Here is a 10445-nt window from a genome sequence, read left to right on the forward strand (position 1 = left end):
TATTTCTCATGGATAATTGTCAACACAAAGTAATATGATGAGTGCAATAAGCAAGCATGTAAGAATCAATGCACACAGTTGACACAAGTGTTTGCTTCTAAGATAGAAAGAAGTAGGTAAGCTGACTCAACATAAAGTAAAAGAAAGGCCCTTCGCAGAGGGAAGCAGGGATTAAATCATGTGCTAGAGCTTTTCAAGTTTTGAAACCATAAAGAGAGCATAAAAAATAAAGTTGAAAGATCGAGATGTCGCCTAGAGGGGGGGGTGAATAGGCAATTAAAAACTCTTACGGATTTGTCTTGTAATAATGCGGAATTAAACTATCGTTTAGTTTACAAGCACAAACCCTAAATATGCTAAGCTCAACTAAGTGTAACAATAGCAACTAGAGCTAAGCAAGATAGGCACAAGATATATGTAGCACAAGTGATAGCAAGATATATGTACTTCAAGCACGATGGCTATCACAAGGTAAGAGAGCTCGGGCATAGAAATAACCGAGGCACGCGGAGATGAGGATGTATTCCCGTGTTCCCTTGCTTTGCAACAAGGTACGTCACGTTTGGAGGGGTGGAGGTCCCACGAAGGATTCCCCACGCCACGAAGGCTCACCCTATTCTCCGAACCACACCCACGAAGGATAATGGCCCTTTCCTTATGGTTAGCTTTTCCTCCGCTCCGGAGATGGCAAGCTCCACAACCACTTCACAAGCTCCACGAAGGAGAAGCCCGGGCCCCTTCACAATCTTCCACGAAGAGATCACCGGGACACCAACCAAGCCAACTAGGAGGTCACCCTCCAAGAGTAACAAGCTCACGGTCTCTCACTCGAACAAATCGTGGTGGAGAGCTCAACACTATGCAATGATGCAAAGCAAGAACACCGGAGGTGTTCAAGTCCTTCACACTCAAATCCCACCAAAGCAACGAATGCTAGGATGAGATTGGAGAGGAAGAACAAGGGGGAAAGTCAACTAAAGACTCCAAGATCTAGATCCCAAGAGATTCCCTCACTTAGAGAAGAATTGGTTTGGTGGAAGTGTAGATCTAGATCTCCTCTCTTAGATCCCTCAAGAATTAGCAAGAACGGTTGGAGGAATCAAGGGGAGAGCAAGTTCTTCAAATAGCAACAATGGAGGTGAGAGAATGGGAAGAACTACTTGGGCTCAAGGTGGAAGAAAGGTATTTATAGCCCAAGTGGAAAAATAACTGTTGGGGGAAAAAGACAGAAAAACGGGCAGCAAATTGGGCAGGAAAAACGGCCCAGCCGGTCACCAGGCCGGCCGACCGGAGCAGCAGCCGGACAGGCCGGTCAGCAGCCCGGTCGGACCGGCCCAGCAACCGGGCTGAGCAGCAGCCGCGCGGGCGGCAGGAAATCAAGGGGCGCGCGGGAGGAGGCGGCCCAGCTGGGCGACGCGGCGCTCGGGCGAGCAGGCCGCGTGGGCGCCGGCGGCCCAGTAAGGCGCGGGCGGCGAGGTAGGCGCGGGGCGCGCGGGCTACGCTGCGGTGGGCCGAGCGGGGCGGTGAGGCCCAGCCGGAGCTGAGCCCGGTCAGGCCGGGAGGTGCGCCGGGCAGGCCGGTCACGGACCGGGCCTGCGACCGGACTTGGGCCAAAAGGCCCCGGGAGGCGGCCCGGATGGCACCAGCGCCGGACCCGGTCGCGGACCGGGTGGGCCGGTTGCTGGGCCGGTCGACCGGCCGGCTCCCTCCCCTTTTTTTTTTTTATTCTTTTCTCATCTTTCCTATTTCTTTAATAACTATTGCTCCCGAACTCCGATTGACATGAAACCAATTTTGTTTGGAAGATAACAACGAATGCTATCTAATAGAAAGTGAAAACCCAAGAATCTGTAGGAGGGGATTTTATCATGAATATAAAAGGTAGAACCTTATATCATGAATAACCGGTAAAATCACCCAACATCGAAAACGCAATAGAAGATGCATGTGAACTCCGTTTTCGATGAACTTGGGCTTGTTGTAAAGCTAGCAACAAGCTCAAGAACCTCACACCGAGAAATACCAAGAAGCAATAAGAATGTGCAAAGTATGCAAAGGATTGAGCTCCCTAAGACGATGTGATCAAGTTACCCAACCGAAAGCCCCTCTTAATAGTGTGGCTATCTATCCTATAATCCGGTCTCCCATCAACCACCTCGAGACCGGTAAAAGGAAAACCTATCAAGGTCATACCTTTGCCTTGCGCATCCCGCTTGATCTTGATGATAACTCTTCAAGCTTCACTCAAGCCGGAATGCCTTACTTGATCAATGTTGCTTCGTGAAGACTCACAAATACTCCCCCATACACTATGATGGGAAAGCCCCATTGATGCACATCTTCACATGTCCATTATCACCAAATGGACGGCAAGCTTCAAGCATGTGATTCACTCAAGATGCTCATCTTGAACTTGCCCAACTCAACCTTGTATCTTCTCATACTCACATAAGATAGAGCATGGCTAATATTGAGTTCCACATAAGAACTCCATCTTCATTTCTTCTTCTTGATCATATCACATATATATATCTTCATACCGATGATCTTGATGCCAATACACAAGGTATACCTTTATCTTCATGGCATCCATACTTGAATCCAACACATGGAGAGCAAGTAGTACCTATGGAATATTCCTTCATATAAACTCAATGAAAACATTAGTCCATAGGGGTTGTCATTAATTACCAAAACCACACATAGGGGCAATGTACCCTTACAAAAGTTTTGAGAGGTGTTTGTTGTTGTCAACGAATGGTAGTGGGCACTCTTACCCCCTTGTCAAACAGACTTTCAAAGAGCGGCTCCCATGAAGGACGTTATCTCTACCAGCAAGGTAGATCATCCCTCTTCTCTTTTGTTTACACATGTATTTTAGTTTTATTTATAGATGACACTCCTCCCAAACTTTTGCTTTCACAAACCATGGCTAACCGAATCCTCGGGTGCCTTCCAACATTTCACATACCATGGAGGAGTGTCTATTGCAAAATTAAGTTGCTTACTGATAAATCAGGGCAAAACATGTAAAGAGAATTATTAATGAAAGTTAATTAATTGGGGCTGGGCACCCCGTTGCCGACTCTTTTTGCAAAATTATTGGATAAGCGGATGTATATGCCACTAGTCCATTGGTGAAAGTCTGCCCAACAAGATTGAAAGATAAAACACCACATACTTCCTCATGAGCTATAAAACATTGACACAAATAAGGAGTAATAAAGTTTTGAATTGTTTAAAGGTAGCACATGAAGTATTTACTTGGAATGGCAGAAAAATACCACATAGTAGGTAGTTATGGTGGACACAAATGGCATAGGTTTTGGCTCAAGGTTTTGGATGCACGAGAAGCATTCTCTCTCAGTACAAGGCTTTGGCTAGCAAGGTTGTTTGAAGCAAACACAAGTATAAACCGGTACAGCAAAACTTACATAAGAACATATTGCAAGCATTATAAGACTCTACATTGTCTTCCTTGTCTGCTCAAACACTTTTACCGAAAAATATCTAGACCTTAGAGAGACCAATCATGCAAACTAAATTTCAACAAGCTCTACGGTAGTTCTCCACTAATAGGTTTAAACTACATGATGCAAGAGCTTAAACATGATCTACTTGAGAGCTCAAAACAATTGCCAAGTATAAAATTATTCAAGACAATATATCAACTACCACATGAAGCATTTTCTGTTTCCAACCAAATAACAATAAGTGTTGCGGCTTTCAGCTTTCGCCATGAACATGAAAAATAAAACGAAGAACACAAGTGTTCAAATGAAAAAGCGGAGCGTGTCTCTCTCCCACACAAGCATGCTAGGATCCGATTTATTCAGAAAATAAAAATAACAAAACGAAAATAAAAGCACACAGACGCTCCAAATAAAGCACATAAGATGTGACGGAATTAAAATATAGTTTCACTAGAGGTGACCTGATAAGTTGTTGATGAAGAAGGGGATGCCTTGGGCATCTCCAAGCTTAGACGCTTGAGTCTTCTTGAAATATGCAGGGATGAACCACGGGGGCATCCCCAAGCTTAGGCTTTTAACTCTTCTTGATCATGTAATATCATCCTTCTCTCTTGATCTTTGAAAACTTCCTTCACACCAAACTCGAAGCAATCTCATTAGCGGGTTAGTGCATAATCAAAAATTCACATGTTCAGCAAGGACACAATCATTACCAACACATGTGGACATTACCCAAGGCTACTGAAATTTAATGGAGCAAAGAAACCCACTCAAACACAGTAAAAGAGGCAATGCGAAATAAAAGGCAGAATCTGTCAAAACAGAACAGTCCGTAAAGACGAATTTTTTCGAGGCACTTAACATGCTCAGATGGAAAATCTCCAGTTGAATGAAAGTTGCATACATATCTGAGGATTACTCATGAATTTTTTCAGAATTTTTAGATTCTTCTACAGAGAGAAAAACTCAAATTTGTTACAGCTAAAAATCTGTTTCTGCACAGAAATCCAAATCTTGTATCAACCTTCTATCAAAGACTTTACTTGGCACAACAATGCAAGAAAATAAATATACAAAAGTATTGCTATAGTATTAACAAGCACCTTGTCTCAAAACAAAAAAGAAAAGCAAAAGTAACAGAAAATAAAAACGATGGGTTGTCTCCCATAAGCGCTTTTCTTTAACGCCTTTTAGCTAGGCATAGTGATTTTTATGATGCTCACATAAAGATGAGAGTTGAAAAGAGAGCATCAAGAAGCATATATAAAACATGTATAAATCTAACATTCTTCTTATGCATAGGAGCCTTGTAAGAAAACAAGTCAATGAAGAACAAAGTGAGTAGCATAGGAAGACAAAACAAGTGTAACTTCAAAAATTTCAACACAAGGAGAGGAGACTTAATATTATTGTGATATATGAAATCGTGTCTCCCTCTCTCATAAGGACCAGTAGGTCTTAAAGTACCCAACAAATAAAAGCAAATCAAGAGAAAGCTCAAAACATTCATCATAAAGAGAAGAGATTTAGTAACATGAAGATTTCTATACCCATACTTTCCTCTCTCAAAATAATTTTCAGTGGAATCATGAATAAACTCAACAATATAGCTATAACATAAAGCATTCTTATCATGATCCACATGCATAAAAGTATCATTACTCTCCACATAAGCATAATCAATTTTATTAGTAATAGTGGGAGTAAAACTATCACAACCATCGTTGTAATCATCATAAATTGCAGGCATGGTATAATCATAATAAACTTTATCCTTCATAGTAGGTGGAACCAAAATACCACTATCATTATAATCATCATAAATGGGAGGCAAAGTATCATCAAAGAAAATTTTCTCCTCAAAACTTGGGGGACTAAAAATATCACAACCAGCTTCCCCAAGCTTAGACTTTTCCATAGCATTAAAAATAATAGTGTTCAAAGAATTCATGCTAAAAACATTGCTAGAATTATTTTGCAAACAAAGTTCCATGGGTTTTTTAATTCTCTCTTCAAACACATCATGTCCTAATTCAATATAAATTTCATAAAGATCTCTAATTTTTTTGTTATTTTTCATTAAGCCTAACTAGTGAAATAAAAACAAGAAACAAAAAGATATAATTGCAGAATCTAAAGGAAATAGCTTCGACCACTCACACACCGGCAACAGTGCTAGGAAATAGCTTAGTAGTCGGAGGATGTGAATACCTTTTACCTTACCTCCCCGGCAACGGCGCCGTGAAAATAGCTTGATGTCTACGCACGCTTCTATTCCCGTAGACAGTGTTGGGCCTCCAAGAGCAGAGGTTCGTAGAACAGCAGCAAGTTTCCCTTAAGTGAATCACCCAAGGTTTATCGAACTCAGGGAGGTAGAGGTCAAAGATATACCTCTCAAGCAACCCTGCAATTAAGATACAAGAAGTCTCTTGTGTCCCCAACACACCTAATACACTTGTCAGATGTATAGGTGCACTAGTTCGGCGAAGAGATAGTGAAATACAAGTAATATGGATGATTATAAGTAGTAATTGCAATCTGAAATAAAAATGGTAGCAAGCGAACATGTAGCAGAACTTGTTGGAAATGGTGTTTCAATACTTAGAAACAAGGCCTAGGGATCATACTTTCACTAGTGGACACTCTCAACAATGATCACATAATTGAATAAATAAATGCTACTCTCAAACACTCTCTTGTTGGATAACAAACACCATTCATTGTGTAGGGCTTCAAAAGCACACCTCAAGCCAGAGTAAACAAGCACCACAACGTCATAAAGGAATAACACACGATGCGCACACTGTCACCATCACACCGTGGAGAGTGAATCCGGAGTTCATATTAAAGTAACCTCTAGAGTGCATAATAGACAAGAGTAACATCTACATATTCAACTAGATTACAAAGCTCATGATCACATAAAGATCACACCATGGGAGAGAGAGATGAACCATATAGCTACCGGTAGAGCCCCTCGGCCTCGGGGAGAACTACTCCCTCCTCATCATGGGAGACAAGCAACGGCGATGAAGATGGCGATGGAGTCGATGGAGATGGCTCCGGGGGCAATTCCCCGTCCCGGCAGGGTGCCGAAACAGAGACTTCTGTCCCCCGAATTAGGGTTTTTGTTGGCGGCGAAGCTACGGAACTCTTCTGGAGAAATCGTTGGTCGTACTAGGGTTTTTGGGGACGAAGGAATAAATAGGCGAAGGGGCAGCGTCGGGGGAGCCAGGGGGCTCCCTCACCACACCTTGGCGCGGCAGTGGGGCCCCCCGCGCCGCCCTATGGTGTGGGCCCCCTGCTGGCCTTCGTCGACTCTTCTTCAGTCTTCTGGAACACTCCATGGAAAATAGGGCCGTGGGCTTTTGTTTCGTCCAATTCCGAGAATATTTGTAAACCAACTTTTCTGAAATCAAAAACAACAGAAAATAGGAACTGGCACTGTGGCATCTTGTTAATAGGTTAGTCCTAGAAAATGCATAAAACATTATAAAGTGTGAATAAAACATATAGGTATTGTCATAAAACTAGCATGGAACATAAGAAATTATAGATACGTTGGAGACGTATCAGACCTCAGCATTTGCCATGGATCGGCACTTTAATCGGCCATGGACTATTCCATCTTGTAAAGGGTGGGGAGTTTCCCGCCCTCAGTTTGGAGATGTGGGAACCCTTCCCCCTCAAGATATTTCGAGGAGAAGAGGACCATCTCCTCTATAAAAGGACTAGCCTTGCTAGCGTAGAAGGGGCCAATCATGAGCGATCACAAACCCTAGACACTTGTATGGTCATCTTCTCCATTGTGTCCTGCAATACATACACAAGAGCAGGACGTAGGGGTTTTACCTCTCCAAGGGCCCTGAACATGGGTAACTGTCGCCTCTCTCTCTAAAGTGCCGACCTTCGGTAAGGCGACGACGTGATCTTGAGTCCCCTGCTTTCAAAACTTTTGGGTTCGGTGATACTCGTGTTTCTTCGCGGACACGAATCTCCGGCATTTTGCGCGCCAGGTAGGGGGCTCAGTCCGTCTTTGCTCTTCTCCGACGTTCTTCGGCTATATCATCATGGCCAACCCGGTGGAGCCCGCAACGCTGACTAACCGTCGCTAGGAGCCGGTCGTTGAGGCTGCTCTGAGGCTGACGCAGGAGCTGCTCCGGCTCCGTCCGGAAGGAACGAGCTCCGACCAGCGGCTGGCCAGCATCTAACAGACTATCACACGCGATGGCCGAGGTTGCGGCGGTCACCGGGGGCTCGACAGATGCCGCACCAAGAGGCGCTCTGCCTGCCAGGAATCCCTTCTTCCCCTTCTCTCGAGGGCGGGTTAAGGTGAAGCCCGCTGGCGTCGAACGCGTCAAGTGCTCAGGCATCAAAAGGAAGAAAAGCTCTACCTCACCGGAGCTACCGGAGCACACTATGCATTCGCCTACTCTACAGGATGTTCTGCTTTTGGAGCAGCGCCCAGGAGAGTTGCTACGCTCTTTCACGCAACGTTTCGCCAACCTCTACTTTCAGCTCCCCAAGGTCAGTGACACTTGGGTGGTGAACGCCTTCAACGTAGGCACCACCAATCGACAGGTGGTGGAAGATCTGATACACTCTCCAGAACCGGTGACCGTCGCCCGGCTCTTTCAGATAGCCTACGAGCATGCTAATAGGGAGCTAGGAGAGGATACCTCATCAGAGCCCTCACGGCAAGAAAGTTCTCCCCCTCTCTTCAAGTCGAAGTCTCCTCTCTGGCACCCCAACAATACATGGGTCCCGGATGCATCTGAGGAGGATTCCTTGGCACGCCAAGATTAGGCAGGGATCGGGGGCTCGCGTCGACAGAACGCCGCACTCACCCTCTCTTTTGCAAAATATTGGGCCTCTTGTCTGGACAGCATCAAGTGTTGTGCTGATAATAAGGAGCCAATAGGGGCGCGTCGAGCTACCCATCTAAGGTCTCTCCGACGCATTTCCCTCAAGCCACGTTTCTTTCTGGAAGGATCTTTTGCAGGTACCATTGTAGTCAGAACCATTGTCAAGCCCTCCAAAAGTGCGTTGTGCGCCTATATATTATTCTTAGATTGGTCTCTATGAAGTTCACAAGTAGGCCTCTCAGACTGGTCTCTATGAAGCTCATAAATGAGTATCTCAGATCGGCCCATACAAGGATTGCAGGTTGGGCTTCTGGAACGGTCTTCACGGAATTCAAACACTTGTCTCAAAGCATTCCTTGAGTTCTCGATTGTGTGCTAGTCGGGGTAACCCATCAGTCCTACACTTGGGTACTGAGCTCTGGTGGCGGGGTCGCTACCCGCACTAAGCCACCTCACCAAGTCACTGGGTACCTGATCTCCTCGCACGACAACACACTCGAGGAACACATCGCACGAGCAAAACAACGCACAGAACCCTTCGGTTACCTCCCCGATAAACCAGCAAGGAGACGCAACAACAACGCGCAGAACCCTTCGGTTACCTCCCCGAGGAACCAATAAGGAGACGCAACAGAGCCTAAGGCGCAGGTCTACGGTTACCTCCTTGAGGAACCAACAGAATCCGTTGACATGACAATTATAATACATGTGCAAACCTTACGGTCACCTCCCCGAGGGGCCTACAAGGAGGCACATCAAAGCCTACATGTGAATCTTGTGGTCACCTCCTCGAGGAACCATCAAGAGAACGCATGCAGGACGCCCCTCGCGTGCAAACCTTACGGTCGCCTCCCCGAGGGACCAACAAGGAGTCACGTTCAGAGCCTACATGTAAAGTCTTATGGTTACCTCTTCGAGGAACCAACAAGAACAAGCATACAGGACACCCCCTCGCGTGCAAACCTTACGGTCGCCTCCTCGAGGGACTAACAAGGAGTCATGTTCAGAGCCTACATGTAAAGTCTTGCGGCTAACTCTTCGAGGAGCCCACAAGAACAGGCATACATGACACCCCCCACGTGAAAGCCTTATGGTTACCTCCCCAAGGAACTAACAAGGAACACGTCCAGAGCCTACATGCAGAGTCTTACGGTTACCTCCTCGAGGAACCAACAAGAACACACATACATGACGGTTTTTTGCAGGAAATTCCTATCTGAAACAGGCAAAGCCCTGCTAAGGAGCCTACACGATTATCTCACGGATGCCCCTCGAAGGGATCAAGGAGTATCATCACAGGACATATTATACGTCAGTATGGTCCTAAAATTCTGAATACAAAAAAGGCTAAGGGAATGGCACTACAAGGCATTCTGAACACAAAGGATAATCTAATCCAAGCAGAAGAAGGATCCCCACTCAGGGCGCATAGTCGCTATCTCCAAAGGCACTCTCACCAGAGCCACTGCTATCTTTGGATTCCGACTGGCCCGATCCTGACTCGCCAAAGTTGCTGCTGTCAGAACCTTCAGCTCCAGGGCCATCCTTCTTCAAGGAAGCACCCTCTCCAACAACATCTGGTGCCATCCCGCGTTGGAGCTTCCCAACAAAAAGTTGTGTGCGCTTGGCAACTCGTTCCTTGCTCAGCCGGACTTGAGCTGGGTCGGCGTCCTTTGTCAGGGCGAACGGGTGTCCCAGGAACTCCTTGTCATCCAGGCCCGGTGCGAGGCGTTCAAGGTTGGCGAAGAGGCGAGCGGATGCCTTCTCCAGGAGTGTAAGACATACGTTGTTGACGTACTCTTCCCACCTAGGAGCGGCCTCCTCCGGTGAGTGCACGATGCGGTCAAAGAGCTCCAGGAAGGCTCCATGCTCGTTGGAGCCAAGAGAGCCTCAGTGCCCACGGAATCTGCATCGAAGCTAGGAAGACACTGCTTCGCGCGAAGAAACAAGGCACAATACATTTTACCTCGGTGTTCGCTGAGGTGCTTCCTATGCAGTAGCTCAAAGCACAACTCCTCCACCTCCTTCCGAAGAGAGGCCAGCTGCTCTTGTTCTTGAGCAAGGCCCTTCTCTTCAGCTCCTAGGCGTGATTGCAGGCAGCTTTCCC

The 10445-nt window shown here is 46.0% G+C and overlaps 1 protein-coding gene across 1 annotated transcript in view; it reads right to left on the reverse strand.

Moving 5' to 3' along the window:
* Positions 1-9757: 9757 nt before the first annotated feature.
* Positions 9758-10445, reverse strand: part of LOC124696465 (protein trichome birefringence-like 8) — a 7777-nt gene continuing 7089 nt past the window's right edge. Inside the window, exon 5 of the mRNA XM_047229192.1 lies at positions 9758-10207. Within this exon, the coding sequence (XP_047085148.1) occupies positions 9758-10207 (450 nt within the window). The remainder of the gene's footprint in view (positions 10208-10445) is intronic.

Source organism: Lolium rigidum, chromosome 3 (assembly GCF_022539505.1).
Source record: "Lolium rigidum isolate FL_2022 chromosome 3, APGP_CSIRO_Lrig_0.1, whole genome shotgun sequence".
NCBI lineage: Eukaryota > Viridiplantae > Streptophyta > Magnoliopsida > Poales > Poaceae > Lolium > Lolium rigidum.